This window comes from Tachyglossus aculeatus, chromosome 20 (genome assembly GCF_015852505.1).
Source record: "Tachyglossus aculeatus isolate mTacAcu1 chromosome 20, mTacAcu1.pri, whole genome shotgun sequence".
Taxonomy (NCBI): domain Eukaryota; kingdom Metazoa; phylum Chordata; class Mammalia; order Monotremata; family Tachyglossidae; genus Tachyglossus; species Tachyglossus aculeatus.
The window spans coordinates 26210424-26231565 of record NC_052085.1 but is presented as its reverse complement, the minus strand read 5'-3'; the positions used below and the strand labels follow the sequence as shown (position 1 = coordinate 26231565).

Below are 21142 nucleotides of genomic sequence, written 5' to 3'. Positions count from 1 at the left end.
AATTTAATGGGTGCTCAGAAAATATCACTACTACTTCAGGAATCTTAGAGGATTTATTAGTAGTAGTATTAAAATATTAATCATAATTCATATTGATAATAGTAATAGTTTTGGTTGTTAAGCTCTTATTTTATGCCAGGCACTGTCCTAAGTGCTGGGGTAGATACAAGATAATCAGGTCAGAAACAGTCCCTGTCGCACATGGGGCTCACAGTCTAAATAGGAAGGAAAACAGGGATTGAATCCCCATTTTACAGAGGAGGCAACTGAGGCACAGAGAAGGAAGTGACTTGGCCAAAGTCACCTAGCAGACAAGTGGTGGGATGGAGATTAGAACCCAGGTCCTCTGTCTCCTAGGCTCACGCTCTTTCCACTAGACCACATAATAATAATAATAATAATGGTATTTGTTAAGCACTTACTATATGCCAAGCACTGCGCTTTCCAACTTCACCCTCAGTTCAGTCTCACTGTGTGTTCGGGTTTACGTTTGGTTATGGATAGTTGGCTATGGCTGGTTATTTTTCATTTGCTTATGGAAGGAGTTACTACCTTCTGCTTGAAAATGCTGTACTCCTGTTGCAATAAGGGTTTAATGTCTAATTTCTAATCCCACAGTTGTCACAGCCTGAAAAAAAACTCCAAAGCAGGAATTCCTGCTGACAGGATAGATGGCAAAACACAGTTGGGTTGGAAATATATTATGGGAGAAGAGGTGTTTGAATACATAGATGTTGCATTTTCCGAACCTGAACACTGCACCCAAACTCACACGTATGCAGAAATCCTGAGGTTTGAAAGACATGGACATGAGCGTATCTATAATTCCTCTGAAGTGAAAACGGCGAAAAAAAGTCTGTGAGAATGAGTGTCCTTTTCGGTGGCTTTGAAATGAACTGTTTTCAGTTTCCGGGATGAAATGAGATTTTTAATTACTGGCACAGACGCGACTGCCTCGTGATCTGAAAATAACCCGACCAATACATAATGGGGATATAAAAATCATCGAGACGAGACCACGCTGCCTTTTTTTTTCGCAGTGCCCTTTGTTTCCAGCACCAAAGATTTTGCGTTTGATACTTAGCTTACATCTAAGTCAGTGATGCGTGACCCAGAAGTCACCCTCCCCAGCATTTTCGGTTCTGACAGGATCAGGAAACAGAGGAAGGGGATGTTTTCAATACCAGCCACTTTTCTAACTCCAACTGCCTCTAGAGCCAACATACAACTGGCAAAGCCACAGAAGAACCGATCGCCGGGGCAGGCCGGCTGGTGAACGGATATAGCCCTCTGAAATGGTAGCTCATGGAATGACATGTATGTTTAGACGGCGTAGGCTGGTCCGGGCGAGGAATGCTAAATGTTGCCGATGCAATGTGAAACCTGGGTTTGGCCTATTTATGGCTCCTCAGGGGCGATGGGATGCTCTCTCGAAGTGGAAAAGGTGGGATAGTTTAAACATGAGCAGCAGTGTGGCCTAGTGGAGAGAGCGTGGGCCTGGGAGCTGGAAAGGCCTGGGTTCTAATCCCGGGAAAGAGCCCGGGCTTTGGAGCCGGGGGTAATGGGTTCGAATCCCAGCTCTGCCAATTGTCAGCTGTGTGACTTTCGGCACGTCACTTCACTTCTCCGGGCCTCATTTCCCTCATCTGTAAAATGGGGATTAAGACTGTGAGCCCCCCGTGGGACAACCTGATCTCCTCGTAACCTCCCCAACGCTTAGAACAGCGCTTTGCACCTAGTAAGCGCTTAATAAATGCCATTAAGTCTGACTTAATTAATAATTAATTATTAAGTTGAGATTGCCCTAGGTTACACAAAAAGCAATTAATTATTAATTATTAATTGCTTTTTGTGTAACCTAGGGCAATCTCTTAACTTCTCTGTGACTCAGTTTCTTCCAGTGTAAAATGGGAATACCTGTTCTCCCTCCTACTTAGTGAACCCCCATGTGGAAAAGGAACCGTATCCAAGCTAATGAAACTGTATCCACCCCAGCGCTTAGAACAGTGTTTGACACACAGTAAGCGCTAAACAAACACCATAAGAAAAAATACCAAATTGAAAGGAAAAGGGTTTGGTAGAGCATTTCAGTTCCTCAAAAACATTAAGTCCAAAGCATTTGGGCTTATATTAGGTCTACTCAGTTATGCTTTAATGTGTTTTCGCTCTGCATTTTGGCTAGATAGTCTCCAGGGAATTAAATTGTGAGTTCCTTGCCTGCAGGATCGTGGACAGAGAAAGAGAGAGCAACAGGACCTAGTGGATAGGGCTGCTGAAGTCAGAAGGACCGGGGTTCTAATCCTAGCTCTCCCACTTGCCTGTTGTGTGACCTTGGGCAAGTCACTTAACTTCTCGGTGCCTCAGTTACCTCATCTGTATAATTATAATAATTTATTAAGCGCTTACTATGGGCAAAGCACTGTTCTAAGCGCTGGGGAGGTTACAAGGTGATCAGGTTGTCCCACGGGGGGCTCACAGTCTTCATCCCCATTTTACAGATGAGGTCACTGAGGCACAGTATGGGGATTAAGACTGTGAGCCCCACGTGGGAGATAGAGTGTGTCCAACCTGATTAGCTTGTTTTGACCCCAGGGGTTAATACATTGCCTGGGACAGAGCTTAACCAATACCATAAAAGAGAGAGATAGAGAGAGAGGAGAGAAAGTCAGTCAATCGTATTTATTGAGCACTTACTGTGTGCAGAGCACTGTACTACGTGTTTGGGCAACAGAGAGAGAGAGACTTGTGATAGATCTTAGTTAACATCTTGTTGCAAATGCCATGCATATAAAATTTCTTGTAAAAGTGGGGAGCAGAAGTCTGGAGTTCCTGTGGCTGTGTTTCATCTAGGAACCCCTTTTTCCAGACACAGTCCATTCCAGAGAAAAGCTCCATGTAATTTCTCCCACTGAAAAAGAGATCCGGGACTGCGTCCCAGCTCCCAGCTCTGCCATTTATCAGCCGCATGACCTTGGGCAAGTCACTTCACTCTTCTGTGCCTCAGTTACCTCGTCTGTAAAATGGTGATTAAGACTGTGAGCCCCATGTGGGACATGGACTGTATCCAACCTGCTGCATCTACCCCAGTGCCTGGCAAATAGTAAGCACTGAAAAAATACTATTTAAAAAAAATTCTAAAAGAGGGCTTTGCCACTGTTTTTCAGAATGGGAAACTGCCCAAAGTTAGGTGACTTGCTCAAGATCACAAGGAAAATCAGTGAAGACAGAATCCGGCTCTAACAACCCTCTCCCCATCTTTAAATGCATCCTGATAGCCTTCCTATCCCTGGGGAATGGGAATTGGAGAGTCTGCAAAACCTAGACCTGATTCTAGGTTTGCAAGCAGCTGCTGAAGCTCCTGGCCACCCCACAGCACGTTTAAGACCAATCAATCAGTCAATCAATCGATCAGTGGTATTTATCGAGCACTTACTGTGTGTAGAGTCCGGTTGAGGCCCACGAGAGCAGTGCTGATCTTCTGCTTCCGAACAACGTGGCCGTCCAGCCCCGAGCTGAGTGTCCGCCATGTTCACGTCTCCCTTCCAGACAAGGAGCACTTGAAGGAGAAGGAGAAGCTGGAAACGGAGCTAGCGGCCGTGCGCACGTCCAATGAGGACCAGCGACGGCACATCGAGATCCTGGACCAGGCTTTGAACAACGCCCAGGCCAAGGTCATCAAACTGGAAGAAGAGGTGAGCCCGGACTCCCGGTTCATTCTTCGGCCTCGTCTCGGCCTTGATCTGCACCTGAGAGGGAGGGCGGGTCGCGGAAGGAATGGAGAAGGCTCTCCGAGTTAAAGAATGTACTCTAGCTCCGTAGTAAGCGCTCAGGAAAGCCTGACGGAAGCTCGGGACACGTCCCCTGCCCTCAAGGAGCTTCTCCTCATAGGTCAGATGGTCCGGTACATAGGTAGGAATCGGTCCCCCCTCCGCGGCCTCCGGGTTCGTGGCCTGTTTGGAAGGGAAGGTCCCCTCGCCTTTCCCCTGGTCCTCACGTCCATATGACCGGCCTTGCCGCCCGCTCAGCTACGGAAGAAGCAGGCGTACGTGGAGAAGGTGGAGAAGCTGCAGCAGGCCCTGACCCAGCTCCAGGCCGCGTGTGAGAAGCGGGAGCAAATGGAGCGCCGGCTCCGGACGCGCCTGGAGAGGGAACTGGATGCTCTGAGGATGCAGCAGGTAAGCGGGGCGGGCAGGAGCTGGGAGGTCCCTGGGCCTCGCTACCGGTGGCCCCTTCCCCGCCGGGTCGCTGGAGGGTCTGTTGAGGCGGCGAGCCCCCCGGGTCACGGCCCAGCTCAGCCGGTGTCTGTCGATGCCTTTTGGCTCCCTGAGGTGCTGGGAGAGTCCCCCTCCCATTGGCCTATTTAATAAAAATAATGATGATGGTATTTGTTAAGCACTTACTATGTGCCAAGCACTGTTCTAAGCTCTGGGGGGATACAAGGTAATAATGTAATGATGTAATGATGGCATTTATTAAGCGCTTACTATGTGCAAAGCACTGTTCTAAGCGCTGGGGAGGTTACAAGGTGATCGGGTTGTCCCACGGGGGGCTCACAGTCTTCATCCCCATTTTACAGTCGAGGTAACTGAGGCCCAGAGAAGTGAAGTGACGTGCCCAACGTCACACAGCTGACAGGTGGCGGAGCCGGGATTTGAACCCATGACCTCTGACTCCAAAGCCCGGGCTCTTACCACTGGGCCATGCTGCTTCTCACATGTTCCACATGTGGCTCACAGCCTTCATCCCCGTTTTCCAAATGAGGGAACTGAGGCCCAGAGAAGTTGAGTCACACAGCTGACAATTGGCAGAGCCGGTATTTGAACCCACGACCTCTGACTCCAAAGCCCGGGTTGTATCCACTGAGCCACGCAGAGCTTACAGTGTGACAAACACTGTTCTAAGCATGGGGGTAATAATAACAATAATAATAATGATGGCATTTATTAAGCGCTTACTATGTGCAAAGCACCGTTCTAAGCGCTGGGGAGGTTACAAGGTGATCAGGTTGTCCCACGGGGGGCTCACTGTCTTAATCCCCAGTTTACAGATGAGGTGACTGAGGCACAGAGAAGTTAAGTGACCTGTCCAAAGTCACACAGCTAGTGCCAGTTGATGAGGGCGGCCACAGTCCCTCTCCCACATGGGGCAACGTGGCTTAGTGGAAAGAGCCCGGGCTTGGGAGTCAGAGGCCGTGGATTCTAATCCCGGCTCCGCCACTTGTCAGCTGTGTGACTTTGGGCAAATCACTTAACTTCCCTGTGCCTCAGTAACCTCATCTGGAAAATGGGGATGAAGACTGTGAGCCCCATGTGGGACAACCTGATTACCTTGTATCTAACTCAGCACTTAGAACAGTGCTTGGCACATAGTAAGCTCTTAACAAATGCCATCATTATTATTATTATAATGATGATGATGATGATGTTGAGGCTCTGTCAGGGCAGAAGTGATAATAATGATAATGATGATGAGGAAGAGGCGCTGTCCGGACAGAAATGATAATAATGGTAATAATGATGATAATGATCATGATGAAGATGTTGAGGCACTGCCAGGCCAGAAGTGATGATAACGAGGATGACGATGCTGCCGATAATGAATCTCTCGGGGCAGAAATGATAATAATGAGAATGACGATGATGATGGAGGTCCCTGTCGTCCCCAATCCAGACTGTCGTTTCCCTCTCCTCCAGAGGCAAGGAAACTGCCAGCACCCGAGCCTGCCCGAGCACAACGCCCCGGCTCTGATGGAGCTCGTGCGGGAGAAGGAAGAGCGAATCCTGGCCCTGGAGGCCGACATGACCAAGTGGGAACAGAAGTATCTGGAGGAGAGCACCATCCGACACTTTGCCATGAACGCTGCGGCCACCGCCGCCGCTGAGAGGTGAGACTCCCATCCCCTCCCGCCTCCCCCATCCTCACCCTGGCCGCGGCCAGGAGGGCACGGGTGGGAAGCCGAGTCGCCGAGAAGTTAAGCGACTCGCCCAAGGTCACGCTGCTGTATTTAGCGACGTCGCCATCCGGCTGACCACAGCCCCGACGGTTTTCCCCCGGGCTTTATTTAGAGATGATTGACACGCAAGTTCGGGAGCGATGTTGCGTAAATCGATCCCGTCGGATCGATCCCTGACCAAGCTAGTCAATCAGTCAATCAGTTGTATTTACTGAGTGCTTACCATAGGCAGAGTGCTGTACTAAGCACTTGGGAGAGTACAGTACAACAGAATTAGACCCCTTGCTTCTTCATGAGTCCCTAAGATGCTTCTTCTTAATTCCCAAGTCCCTCGCCCAGAGCAGCAAAACGACAATCCCCTACAAGTGAGTTCGGAAACTGTCTCCTCTAGTGATTTCTTCCTGTCTCTTCCACCTAGCTAGCTCCGCTCCAATTTTTGGAGGAAATATTGAAACATCGAGAAGGCAGCAAATGTTCCCTAGGGATGTCAGTCAATCAATCAATGGTATTTACTGAGCGCTTACCATGGGCGGAGCACCGTACCAAGCATCAAAAGTGGGCCGTACAGAAATAGACTTGGGTAGACTTGATCCCTGTCCTCGAGGACTTGCAAGCTAGTGATCCTGGGTGTTTAATATTCAGATTTCCCCCCTCTGGCCTTTGATTTCTGCATTTGCCATTGCAAGTGCTCTATGTGGGGAACTCCAGGCTGGCCACACAAACCTTAGACGGTTCCTACACTTATCCATCCATCAGTCAATCGATGGTATTTATCGAGCACTTACTCGAGCACTGTACTAAGCACGTGGGAGAGGACAGTACAACAGCATTAGCAGACACAGTCCCTGCCCACGACCAACTTCCTGACTAGAGGGGGGAGACTGACATTAATATAAGTAAATTGTCTCCGATAATTTATCATTTATAATGATCATCATTATAGGGTTTGTGCATAGTGTTTGTGCACAATAAAAGCAAGTCTGGGAATGCACCCAAGTTTAGAGTCCAGAAATAGAAGCCCCTTCGCCAAATACACTTGGGATGGAAATTGAGGTTGGTTAAACCTATCCCAAACCTTCTCCAATACGAATTAGATCTAGGAACACAAAAGCGGCAAGTAGAAAGGACAAAACCACATGACTTCAGCCCTCCTGGGGAAATCGAATGACTTTCTCTAGTACTTCTAACAAGCACAAAATGGAAAGCGCTTTTAACGGGGATTGTGTGGGTCTTTAAGGGAGGGTGAATTCCTGATAAAATCCTTAGCGATGAGATAGAAGCTGTTAAATAGCAAAAGCAGCCTCAAACCCTCTAGGGACAACTCCCCATTAGACCCTGTGGCAATTTTTGGAATCTGAAGTCGCCCAGTCCCAGATTCGCCTGGGAAAATGGCAGCCGCGGGTATCCACCCTGGCATCATTTTATGATTTCTCAGTGATGTGCTGCACAGATGTTCGGGAAAACAAAAGCCAAACTCTCCATTCAGGAAGGAATTTAGGAGTCTGAATAGACATTCTGGCTTATGCTGCACGTGGACATACACACTGTTCTTTTCCAAGAAATCACACTCGTTGTCATTTTCCGAGAAATCGATGTGCGCTCCTCGGAAGGGAACCGGGGCTGTTCATTGCCACGGGTACTTCTGTGCTCCAGGAATACAGCCGGGGATGAGCTTATTGGAATCCTTATGTAACTCTAAGGATCACCTTCAAGCTGGAGGGATCCCTAATGATAACTCTGATCCCCACTCTCAGCCTGTTCAGCTTCAGACTGACAGAAACTATCCACTCAAATTTGAGCACGTAGAGGCAGAATAATCTGGCTCCACTGAAAATAAAAAGTCAAAGGGATCCTACTTGGCTACAGATTGAGTTGCTTGAGTCGGGTGGAGATGGGGAATGAGAGAGGGAGAGAGGGGGAAAAAGGCCTCGGGCTGGGAGCACGCTATAAACCCAAACAGCTTTGGGCTGGGACTCAGAGTATCAGTAGTAGTCTAAGTGGCACAGCCAGGATTAGAACCCAGGTCCTCGGACTCCCAAGCCCGTGCTCCTTCCACTAGACCAGGCTGCTTCTCGTGTACATGAGAGAGTTATAGATGGATTTATACATTTGGCTATAGCCCATCTATCTAGATAGCTATATAGTCAGTCATATTTACTGAGCACTTACGGTGTGCAGAGCATTGGGAGAGTGCTTGGGAGAGGGCAATAGAAGAATATAACAGATAGATAGATGTCATCAGTGGTATTCATTGAGTACTTACTGGATGCAGAGCACTAATAATAAAAAAACCCAGTGCTTAGAACAGTGCTTCGCACATAGTAAGCGCTTAATAAATGCCATTAAAAATAATAATAATAATGATAATAATGATGGCATTTATTAAGCACTTACTATGTGCCAAGCACTGTTCTAAGCGCTGGGGAGGTTACAAGGTGATCAGGTTGTCCCCCGGGGGGGCTCACAGTCTTAATCATCATCATCATCATCATCAATTGTATTTATTGAGCGCTATGTGCAGAGCACTGTACTAAGTGCTTGGGAAGTACAAATTGGCAACATATAGAGACAGTCCCTACCCAACAGTGGGCTCACAGTCTAATCCCCATTTTACAGATGAGGTCGCTGAGGCCCGGAGAACTGAAGTGACTTGCCCAAAGTCACACAGCTGACAATTGGCAGAGCTGGAATTCGAACCCATGACCTCTCACTCCAAAGCCCTATTGAGAGCTCACCTCCTCCAGGAGGCCTTCCCAGAACGAGCCCCCCGCTTTTTCCTCTCCTCCTTCTCCTCCCCATCGCCCCCCTCCCTCCCTCTGCCCCCTTCCCCTCCCCACAGCGCTTGTGTATGTTTGTACAGATTTATTACTCTATTTAAGCGTTGGGGGAAGTACAATACGAAAGATTGGGCAGACACGATGCCTGTCCACAAGGAGGGAACAGTCTCTAGAGGAGCTTTGCTGTCCTTTCTGTTTAAAGAAGACACCCCTGATGGTGAAATTCCCCTTTGGCTGCGTGTGTGTCTGAAAAGACCAGTGTGGGATTCCCATTCCCAGTCCCAGCCCCGCTGGCCATACAAAAAAGGCTGTTCCTTGTTGTAATTACTGGTTGCAATGCCTGCCACCACTTTCTCTTTTGCCTCTTTGTGTCTCTTTCCGTGAGCAGCTTTTGCTTAACTGATTGACTGATTGGGTTTTGCTCTTTAATCAATCAATCAGTGGTGTTTATTGAGAGCTTCCTGTGTGCAGAGCCCCGGACTAAGCGTTTGGGAGAGCACAGTATAATGGAAGCAATAATAATAATGATGATGGCATTTGTGAAGCGCTTACTGTGTGCCAAGCGCCGTCCTAAGTGCCGGGGTAGATACGGGGAAACCGGGTTGTCCCACATGAGGGCTCACAGTCTCAATCCCCATTTTACAGATGAGGTAACAGGCACAGAGAAGTTAAGTGACTCGCCCATCGTCACACAGCTGACAAGGGAGCCCGCTGTTGGGTAGGGACCGTCTCTATATGTTGCCAACTTGTACTTCCCAAGTGCTCAGTACAGTGCTCTGCACACAGTAAGCGCTCAATAAATACGATTGAATGAATGAAGGGGCAGAGCCGGGATTAGAACCCACAACCTCTGACTCCCAAGCCCGGGCCCTTTCCACTAATCCACGCAAGGTCAGACTGAGCCCCTTCCTTCCTCTCCCCCTCACCCCCCTCCATCCCCCGCTTCTTACCTCCTTCCCTTCCCCACAGCACCTGTATATATGTTTGTACATATTTATTACTCTATTTATTTATTTTACTTGTCCATATCTATTCTATTTATTTTATTTTGTTAGTATGTTTGGTTTTGTTCTCTGTCTTCCCCTTCTAGACTGTGAGCCCACTGTTGGGTAGGGACTGTCTCTATATGTTGCCAATTTGTACTTCCCAAGAGCTTAGTACAGTGCTCTGCACATAGTAAGCGCTCAATAAATACGATTGATGATGATGATGATGATAACGAAGGCAACCGTCATTTTTCCATCCAACGCTCCGGGGCCGCTCTTGGGGAGCGAGCACCGGGCTGGCCTCATCGTCGGTCGGCCGTGGCGTTCACAGGGGCCCAGTCTATGGGGCGGGAGGAGAGGGAAAGGGGGTACGATGGCCCCCAAAGCCTTGTGACTGGACTCCCGGCTTTACTCAGCCTAGCTCTCTGCCCAGACGGGAGGATGTGCTGCCCAAATGGCAGCCTTCACCTCTAGATAGCCTGTCTCCCACTCCTCATCCCGCCCAAAATCCCCGAAGCCTTCGCGCTCTGGATTCAAAATATAAAGTCGGCACCTTGGATGACTTCGTTGGCTTTTTTTTGCGGTTTTACTAGGAGCCGAAGCAAGGAATTTGGGGTTTATCATCATCATCAATCGTATTTGTTGAGCGCTTACTGTGTGCAGAGCGCTTGGGAAGTACAAATTGGCAACATATAGAGACAGTCCCTACCCAACGGTGGGCTCACAGTCTAAAAGGGGGAGACAGAGAACAAAACCAAACATACTAACAAAATAAAATAAATAGAATAGATATGTACAAGTAAAATAATAAATAAATAAATAGAGTAATAAATATGTACAAACATATCTACATATATACAGGTGCAGTGGGGAATCATTATACAAATCATCATCATCATCATCAATCATATTTGTTGAGCGCTTACTGTGTGCAGAGCACTGTACTAAGCGCTTGGGAAGTACAAATTGGCAACACACAGAGACAGTCCCTACCCAACAGTGGGCTCACAGTCTAAAAGGGGGAGACAGAGAACAAAACCAAACATACTAACAAAATAAAATAAATAGAATAGATATGTACAAGTAAAATAAATAAATAAATAAATAGAGTAATAAATATGTACAAACATATGTACATATATACAGGTGCTGTGGGGAATCATTATACAAATCATCATCATCAATCGTATTTGTTGAGCGCTTACTGTGTGCAGAGCACTGTACTAAGTGCTTGGGACGTACAAATTGGCAACATATAGAGACAGTCCCTACCCAACAGTGGGCTCACAGTCTAAAAGGGGGAGACAGAGAACAAAACCAAACATACTAACAAAATAAAATAAATAGAATAGATATGTACAAGTAAAATAAATAGAGTAATAAATATGTACAAACATATATACAGGTGCTGTGGGGAATCATTATACAAATGATTTTCTTCCTTTAGTAATCTGCGTTATCCGAAGAAGTCTCCTGTCAGTTTAGGAAACAGGGAAGGGCAAACTAGACTGGTTTCAGTGGGATTTTTTTTTTTTTTAATAACTGTGGGGAAAATCAGATATCCTCCAAGGATTTCCCCCTCTTGGGAGCAGCCGGTGGGCAGCTCCGAAGAGAAGTCCGTTGGCGGAGAGAGCCAGGGAGGTTTAGGAGAAAACGGAGCGCGGACCGCCCATCTGGTTGTATCACGTGAACGGCCACGGATCCGTTTCCTCTCAGTACCGAGAAACAATGAGCCTCGTCTCTTGCCAAGTGACCCTGAGGGGTGCGGGCCTGTTGGGTGTCCTGTGTTGTCAGGGACACCACAATCATCAACCACTCGCACAACGGCAGCTACGGCGAGAGTCCCCTGGAGGTCTGCGTCTGGCAGGAAGAGGAGGAGGTCCTTCAGGCCCACCGGAGGTGCCAGGACATGGAGTACACGTAAGGGACAGCTGTTTGAGCCCGCCCGCAGGCTGGGACTGCTGTCGATCAACAATTCTTTTTCTGAATGGTATTCGTTAAGTGCTCACTATAAGCCAGGCGCCGATCTAAGGGGCAGATGCAACGTAGTTAGGTTGGACGCCAATCCAGGCCCCGTGTGGGGCTCACGGTCTTAATCCCCATTTTACAGATGAGGCCCAGAGAATAATAATGTTGGTATTTCTTAAGTTCTTACTAGGTGCCAAGCACTGTTCTAAGAGCTGGGGAGGATACAAGGTAATCAGGTTGTCCCACGGGGGGCTCACAGTCTTCATCCCCATTTTACAGATGAGGTCACTGAGGCACAGAGAAGCGAAGTGACTTGCCCAAAGTCACACAGCTGACAATTGGCGGAGCCGGGATTTGAACCCATGACCTCTGACTCCGGGGCCCGCACTCTAGCAAATAGGCCATGCTGCTGAGTGTCCCCCTCCCTACCTTCAGAGCCTCACTGAAAGCCCATCTTCCTGCCCAAGAGCTGCCCGAACTAAGCTCTTATTTCCCCTACTCCCTCCCTCTTCTCCATCTCCCATTCAGTTGGATCTGTACCCTTTGAGCACTCGATATTTCCCCCGAAGTCACTTCCACAGCATTCATGTACATATCTAGAATTGATTTTATTATCTGATTCCCTCTCTAGGCTATAAGCTCCCTGTGGGCAGGGAACGCGTCTACCAACTCTGCTGTATCGCACTCTCCCGGGCGCTCAGTAAATACCACTGATGGGTAGAGTGATTACTAGGTGCGGGGCACTGTACTAAGCGAATGGCAGAGTACAGTTGAGTTGGTAGGCTGGATCCCAGACCTCAAGGAAGTTACCATCTAGTGGGGGGGAAAGAATTATTTTGGTAGTGGTATTCGTTAAGCGCTTAGTACGTATCAGTAAGCGTCGGGGTAAAATAAAATTACAGACTGGGAAGCAAAAGAGTTAAAAGAAATATACCCAAGTGCTCTGACGGTGGAGGTGGGCGAGCATGAAAATAATAACATTTGTTAAGCGTGTACCATGGGCCAAGCACTGCGCTAAGCGCTGAGGGTAGATACCCGACAATCAGATCAGACACGGTCCCCTGTCCCACGTGGGCTCACAGTCCAAGGGGAAGGGAGAAAGGACGTCGGTTCCTCGTTTTCCAGATGGAAAGCCGAGGCCCAGAGAGGTTAAGTGGCTTGCCCGAAGTCACAGATCAGGCCACTACTGCCAGAACCGGAACTAGAACCCCTCTCTCCCGACTCCTGGTCCCGGACTCTTTCCACTAGGCCTCACTGCTTCTCCAAAATAATTTGGGTTTGTTTTTTTTTTGCCTTTTTCTTTTTTTAAAAAAACCGTTCTCACTGTCACCTGTGACTTCACGCGTGAGATGAGGCAAGGAAAGCATCTGCAGAAGGGGACACTCAGGGAAACCCCCCAAATCGAGGCACGTCCATCTTATTTTGGCCCCGGAGTTGATGACTGCTAGAGATGAGGTTCACTGGGGCAGCTGAAAAGCCGGTCTGTGCCAGGATGTGGGGAGCGGCCATGAAACAGGTGCCCTAGTGACCCTAAACTGAGAAGACCAACCCTCCCCTCATCCACCGAGCCTCCCCTTGAAAGCCAGAAGAAGCCAGACTCCCCCGGGTCTGCCCCCGGAGCACTCGGATAGGAGGGCACGGCGGGGAGAAATAGACTCTTTTCTCTCTCTCCCTTTTTTTAATGTTATTTGTTAAGCGCTTACTATGTGCCAGGCACTGTACTGAGTGCTATGGTAGCTACAGGCTAATCAGGTTGGACGGCGGGAGAAGCAGCGTGGCGCAGAGGAAAGGGCCCGGGTTTGGGAGGCAGACGTCATGGGTTCTAATCCCGGCTCTGCCACTTGTCAGCTGCGTGACTTTGGGCAAGTCACTTCACTTCTCTGGGCCTCAGTTACGGGGATGAAGACTGTGAGTCCCATGTGGGACAACCTGATTAACCTTGCATCCCCCCCGCAGCGCTTAGAACAGTGCTTTGCACATAGTAAGCACTTAACAAATACCATCATTATTATTTATTATGGCAGTTTTCATCCCCATTTTCAGATGACGTAACTGAGGCCCAGAGGAGCGAAGCGACTGGTCCAAGGTCACAAAGCAGACAAGTGACAGAGCCGGGATTAGAACCCAGGTCCTTCTGACTCCCGGGCCCGGGCTCTACCCATTAAGCCACGCTGCCTTTCGATGCAGCTCTGTCGATGCAGTGCTTCCCTGGGGACAAAACGGATTGGCCCAACTAGTTCCCTACTGACCTTGGCGTCGGCGCTCCTGCCCGGCGTCTGGGTGGGGCCCGGGAGCCCGTGACGATCGTTTTCGTTTCTGGCAGGATAAAGAATCTCCACGCCAAGATCATCGAGAAGGACGCCATGATTAAGGTCCTGCAGCAGCGTTCCCGAAGGGATCCCGGAAAGACCGACGCCTCGGGCTTGCGCCCCGCTCGCTCGGTCCCCTCCATCGCCGCGGTCACGGGGACCCACTCCCGCCAGACGTCCCTCGGTGGCGGCGGCCAGCTGGCGGAGGAGAAGAAGGAAGAGCGCACCTGTTGGCAAGGGAGCACAGGTGAGGCCTTGCCTGCGGTGGGCCCGGACCCCGGCCAACAAGGATCATCATCAATCGCATTTATTGAGCGCTTACTGTGTGCAGAGCACTGTACTAAGCGCTTGGGAAGTACAAATTGGCAACATATAGAGACAGTCTCTACCCAACAGTGGGCTCACAGTCTAAGCGGGAGATGCAGGAAGCTTAGACAGGGGGCCCGGGACCCTGGCCCAGCCATTCCAGGACAGTCCCCTTGGATCAGTCCGGCCTTCTGGGACCCTCGTCCTCGGGAACGTGACCCGTGCCCCGGTGGGAGTTCAGAGCCTGACTGTCCTCTGCAGATGATTCTGGGAAAGTCGGCCCGCTCTGGTCAAAGGGGTGGGAGGGTTCAGAGGTGCCAAGGGTCTCAGTTCGAAATCCCTCCAGTCGGGTCAACCCGGCAGCTTCCTTCCCTCAAAGGGAATGGGCGTCCAGCAGAGCATGTGGACAACAGCTGTCTTCATCAAAGCCGGCCCAGGCAGACAGACTTCACACCATGGTGAAAATATGGAGAAAGGCATCCCCACCCCATGGAAACTGGCCCCATCTTGGGGGTCCTCTGCGCCTACCACCCTCCCATCAACCGAGGGCACCGGTGTCCGCCTTTCCTAGGGAAGAATGCCTTCTGCCGATTGGAAGGCTGGAAGGAGGAGGAGGGAGTTTCCCAGAGCTTAACTCTGAGGGCGAGCTGAACTGTGGGGCCCGGTGAGCCTAGACCACCACCTCACCCTGCTTACACCCTGCAGTGACCGTCCCCCCATCCCCAGCAGCACTGCCCTGCAAGATAGTTGCCCATCTGTCCAAGTTTCCTTGTCCCACTCCCCCCACCATGGCTCCCCTGGATAGAAAGCAGCGTGGCCCAGTGGAAAGAGCCCGGGCTTTGGAGTCAGAGGTCATGGGTTCAAATCCTGGCTCCGCCAATTGTCAGCTGTGTGACTTTGGGCAAGTCACTTCACTTTCCTGGGCATCAGTTCCCTCATCTGTAAACTGGGGATGAAGACTGTGAGCCCCCCGTGGGACAACCTGATCACCTTGTAACCACCCCAGTGCTTAGAACAGTGCTTTGCACAGAGTAAGTGCTTAATAAATGCCACCATTATTATTATTATTATTATTATTAGAAAGCTACTGAGCAGCACAGAGGCTGGGGAATTGAAGCAGGGTCAGAAGGCACTGGTGCACCAGTAAGAGGCTGGTCTCCAAATCCCAACTTTGGTTTCCTGCGACTGTGGCTTACCTGTGCCTCCTCTGTGCCGGAGCCGTGGAGGGGCCGCTGACTCCTGGGGCCAAGAGCTGGCCTAAGCGGTTGTGACAGTTCAATACTGCAGAGTCGGTAGACACGTTCCTTGCCCCCGAGCAGCTTCCAGTCTTAGACGGCGGTTGTGGTCTCTGGTTCAGCCAGGAAGCAGCGCGGCCTAATGAAGAGAGCCCAAGCCTGGGGGTCAGAGGATCTGGGTTCTGATCCCGGCTCCGCCGCTGATCTGCCGTGTGACCTGGGCAAGCCGCTTAACCTCTCTGGGCCTCGGTTTCATTCGTTCATTCATTCAATTGTATTTAGTGAGCGCTTACTGTGTGCAGAGCACTGTACTAAGCGCTTGGGAAGTCCAAGTTGGCCACATATAGAGATGGTCCTTATCCAACAGTGGGCTCACAGTCTAAAAGGGGGAGACAGAGAACAAAACATATTAACAAAATAAAATAAATAGAATAAATATGTATAAATAAAATACAGTAATAAGTACGTACAAACATATATACATATATACAGGTACTGTGGGGAGGGGAAGGAGATAAGGCGGGGGGATGAGGAGGGGGAGGAGGAGGATAGGAAGGAGGGGGCTCAGTCTGGGAAGGCCTCCCAGGCTCCTCCTCTGGAAACCTCCCAGAGGTTTCCTCATCTGAAAAGTGGGGAATAAATCCCCGTCTCCCTTTCGATTTGACCGTGAGACCCATGAGGGACAGGGACCGTGTCTGATCAATAAATACGACTGATTGATTGATCTGATTCTCTTGTGTCTACCCATAATAATAAAAATGATTGTATTTGTTAAGCGCTTACTATGTGCAAAGCACTGTTCTAAGTGCTAGGGGATACAAGGTGATCAGGTTGTCCTACGTGGGGCTCACAGTCTTAATCCCCATTTTACAGATGAGGGAACTGAGGCACAGATAAGTTAAATGACTTGCCCAAAGTCACACAGCCGATAAGTGGCAGAGCCGGGATTAGAACGCATGACCTCTGACTCCCAAGCCCGGGCTCTTTCCACTGAGCCGCGCTGCTTCTAGTAGCGTTTAGTAATAATAATGATGGCCTTTATTAAGCGCTTACTATGTGCCAAGCACTGTTCTAAGCGCTGGGGAGGTTACAAGGTGATCAGGTTGTCCCACGGGGGGCTCACAGTCTTAACTGAGGCCCAGAGAAGTCAAGTGACTTGCCCAAAGTCACACAGCTGACAATTGGCAGAGCCGGAATTTGAACCGATGAGCTCTGACTCCAAAGTCCGTGCTCTTTCATACTGAGCCACGCTGCTTCTCTAATGTGCTTGGCACAGAGTAAGCACTTAATAAAAATCATAATGACTGTTATTTTTATGATTGGAGGAAAGCCCTCCCAAAGACCAAGCAATTTGACCGGCCTCTCTCTCTTCTTGCCCTTAGGTCTTCTTCTGGGGAAGGAGCACCCGGATCTCACCCCGGCTCCCTTGCTGCCGCTCCCGGCCCCCACACCCTCGTCCTTGTTCCCGGTTCCTTCCCCGGGGCCGGCAGGCTCCTCTCACTGTAAGACCGGCAGCAGAGACAGCAGCACGCAGACGGACAAAAGCTCCGACCTCTTCTGGCCCAACACGGCTTCCTTCCCCGGCCGAGGACGACTGAGCCACACGCCCTCAAACAGTCCAGTCCTGAATCACTCCGCGGCCAAAGGCCCCGGGGACAAGACAGGTCAGTCCTTGACGTCCGTGGTCACCTGAAAGCCTTCTCTTCACTTTGGGAGGGAGGTGGGGGTGGGCGTGGAGGAAGGAGGAGCAGGGCAATGGAGGGAGTGAGACATGTCCCAGGGATAGAGAGCATCACCACAAAATGGCAGAAGGAGCACGGGAAAGAGGGAAGGCCGGAGTGGAGCGGTCGGAAGGAAACCCTGTGTCGTTTGCGGATCCAGTGAGGGCGATGAGGGAGGGGAGAGGCCCCAAGCAGATACTGAAGGGCCCGTTGAAAAGCGGGACAGGAGAAACCAACAGAGACTAGGTGGAGCAGAAGATGCTGTAGATGTCGTTCATCGCTACAGAGCGAGGCTGAGTGAAGTAGAATCGTTCTTTTTTTCTTTCCTTTTTTCAAACAGTATTTGTTAAACATTTACTATGTTCCAGGCCCTGTACTAAGCGCTGGGGTAGATACAAGCTAATCTGGTTGGACACAGTGTCTCACATGGGGCTCGCAGTCTTAATCCCCATTTTACAGATGAGGGAACTGAGGCCCAGAGAAGTGAGCGACTTGCCCGAGGTCACACAGCAGATAAGTGGCGGAGCCAGGATTGGAATCCAGATCCTTCTGACGCCCAGGTCCACGCTCTTTTCACTGGGCCACACTGCTTCTCTTAGCACCTTAGGCTTTTCACAGGTTCTTTGGAGAATGGTATTGCCTGATGGAAAGAGGCAGATTGAAGCCCAAACGACCACTGTGGCTGGGGCGAGGGATGGGGACCAGGATCCTTGGATTTACAGCTCTACTGGGGTCAGCGCTATTCGGGAGGAAAGCTAGGGGGTTGTCAGGGGGGTAGGGAGTGAGCTGAGGGGAGACAGGAGAGGGAAAGGTCCCGTCTGGTCCGAAGCCTGAAAGATGACCAATGCTGAGCTGCCGGTGGGTTTCTCCGGCTGGTTCAGCTACGGGGCAGGTCTCTAATGTCGCGCTGTCCCCTGACATCTCTCCTGTTTCGGCAGAGAACGTCACCGGCCCCGGAAAACTGCCCGAAAACAAAGGCCGAGTCAGTAGCCTGCTCCCCAAGCCCCCGTTCCCCGACGGAGACGTGATGGAAGTCCTCATCTAGGAGCGGCACCCCCTCCCCTCCGGGCGGCTTCCGTGGAACGTGGAATCCCAGGAAGGCCTCGCGGGGCGGAGAGGGCGGGGCGGGAAGAAAAGGATCGAGGAGGTCGGCGGGTTTGGGGCGCTCCGGGCCGCCGGTGCCCAGATTGATTAGCAGGTGGGTGGATAGGCGAGAAGGAATCCAAAGAGGAGGAGGGGACGGGAAGCCTACCAGGCGGGAGATGGAAGGGGAAGGAGTGCTTTCCCCAGATAGGGAATGCGGGCTCAGAAATGGACGATCAGAGAAAGGAAACGGAATTTCCCACTGTACAGAAATGGTATCTCTTTCCGAGAGGCTTTTTAGCTCACAGCCATCCTCCGGCTAAGGGTTTGCCGAGGATGCAGAGGGGAATCTTTATCCTTTGGTCTTTGAGTTTGAGGAGAAAAAAGTCAAAAGGCCTACGAGACCCGCGGATGGGTTTGGGTTTCCCTCGAGCCTCCAGCCCGGCTGCCCGCGAACCGTTGTGGGGTTGGAGCCGTGCGATGGGCTATGCACCCGAGCAGAGGGGTGATTGGGAAGGAGGAAGTGTCGGGGCCCTGGAAGGGAGCATCTAGTCCAGTCCTCTGCCTCCAGGCAAGGCAACAGCACCCCAGGACTTGCATACAACAGTCAGACCTGGCCCTGTTAGGATCTGAGTTCCGGTTACTCTCAAAAACCTCAGTGGCCACCACATCTCTTCCCACTTCACCTTTGCTTCTCCTCCTCGAAGAAGCAAAGGAGACAGAGTCCCATTCTATCATGGAGGCCCCCTACACGCAGTACACATTCTCAAGCACTTAGTCCAGTGCTCGGCCTACAGCAGGCTTTCGGTAAATGCTACTGATTTTGAGAACTCTTAAAATGAGATTCCCAAGGACCTTTCCGAGACTCCCTCTTCTCACGAGAGCACGAAGCAAGTCAGGAGGATACAGTTCTAGTCTGATAGACCGTCCTCTCCACAAACAGGTATTTCCAAACCCAACTGAGACCTCCCCCTGGCCCTGCCTCAGAGGTCATTCTTTGCTGAAATTACAGAGGTTATTTTTTTCTGGTGGGTGTTCATTCTTCCACATATTAGACTACAGGGGTCCCTTCCCCGCTGGTTAATAATGCCAGTGAGCTATAACAGCTTTTGGGATGGTAAGCAGGCGGTCAGTCAACCAAGAAGTATTTATTGAATGGTCATGGGGGGCAGAGCACTGGAGGATTGCTAGGATAGCTTGCAAAACAGATCTGTTTCCCTAGTAAAATTTCAAGGACTAAGAACAACTTTGCTCCCTCTGTGGCTGCTGTTGAGTCTTTGGATCCCAGAGACTCAGCCGTAGTTTTTCCATCTACTAAAATATGGGGAGAAACAGGCCAGTGGGCCAATAGTACCGAACGCCAGGTTCTTGCACTTTGGGCTGAAGGAGGCCGATGGGGGACTCTCGCCTCTGATTTAGATGCCCCAGGGTCTCTTGGAAGAACTCCCAGGATTGAGGAGAGTTTCAGCCCAATCTAAGAGTTACCTGAGCCTATGATAATAAAAATAATAATAATAATAATGATAATTGCGGTATTTAAGTGCTTCCTATGTGTCAGGCAGTGTACTGAGCGCTGGGGTGGTTACAAGCAAAGTGGGTTGGACACAGTCCAATAATGAGGGAGCAATAGGATGGGAGAGAGTGAGGCAGTGAGCAGAGAAGGGTCTAGGGGAAGACTGACTCGGGCAGAAAAGCTCTACACTGGCTTCAGTGTAAGGGCAATTTGGAGGGATGTAAGACTCTGTAATCCAGGAAATCCCTCACTGGGATCTCCTGCCGTGTGCTTTGTTAGCCAACCGAGGGACATAGGCCTGTGGGTGTGGGCTGGGAGGGCGATTAGCAGCCCCTTAACATGGTATCGGGTCTCCCTGAACCGGCAGATCCAGACCATAGGGAACCCCAGGACCGACAGATTTGGAGCTGTTCTGAAAGAACTTTAGAGTTGATGATAATAATAATAATAATGATGATGATGATAAGTCTGGCACTTGTTAAACGCTTTTTATGTTGCCAAGCAGTGTACTACGTGTTGGGATAGGTACACGATAGTCTGGTTGGGCACGGCCCCTATCCCACATAGGGTTCACAGTTTAAACTGAAGGGAGACTAGATATTGAATCCTTATTTTACAGATGAGACAACTGAAGCGCAGAAAAGTTAGGTGATTTGCCCAAGGTCACATCACAGGAAACGGCGGAGCCGAGAGAAGCTGTGTGACTTAGTGGAAAGAGCACGGGTTTGGAAGTCAGAAGGACCTGAGTTTTAATCCCGGCTCAGCCACTTGTCTGTTACGTGACCTTGGACAAATCACTTCATTCCTCTGTGCCTCGGTAACCTCATCTGTAAAATGGAGATTAATACCGTGAGCCCCATGTGGGACACGGTCTGTGTCGAAACTAAATTGTCTCTACCCCAGCGCTCAGTACAGTGCCTGATGCATAGTAAGTGCTTATGAAATACCCTAAAAAAAGGCCTTTGACTTCCAGGTTCATGCTCTTTCAACTAGACCACGCTGTTTTTCATGATTGAGGATCCCCCCCGGCCCCTGAGATTCTGCCAGAGTGACTCTGAACTCCTGAGGGGAGAACCAGGAAGCACCTTTCTGACCAGGAGTCCCTCAAACTGGGGACCCGCCTGGGCCAGGCAGAGTTCCTGGGGGCTGGAGGGGTCCCCTATGCTCACGCCATGACTTCAGAGACTCCACTGGGGTAGCATGCAAAGGGTCAGACATGATGTAGTTTCCTCTCCCCCCGCAGTTAACTCATTCCAGAAGCCCCTCTGAGCATCAATCAATCAACCGTATT

At 50.2% G+C, this 21142-nt stretch overlaps 1 protein-coding gene across 2 annotated transcripts in view; it reads left to right on the top strand.

Annotated features, from left to right (window-relative positions):
* The window catches only part of AMOTL1 (angiomotin like 1), a 111745-nt gene extending 91268 nt beyond the window's left edge, over positions 1-20477 (top strand). For both annotated transcript variants that reach the window (XM_038761935.1, XM_038761936.1), the window contains 7 exons: positions 3547-3692; positions 4026-4175; positions 5694-5884; positions 11511-11636; positions 14008-14240; positions 16917-17198; positions 18194-20477. In XM_038761935.1, coding sequence (XP_038617863.1) covers positions 3547-3692; positions 4026-4175; positions 5694-5884; positions 11511-11636; positions 14008-14240; positions 16917-17198; positions 18194-18300 — 1235 coding nt within the window. In that variant the 3' untranslated portion in view covers positions 18301-20477. The remainder of the gene's footprint in view (positions 1-3546; positions 3693-4025; positions 4176-5693; positions 5885-11510; positions 11637-14007; positions 14241-16916; positions 17199-18193) is intronic.
* Positions 20478-21142: the final 665 nt, after the last annotated feature.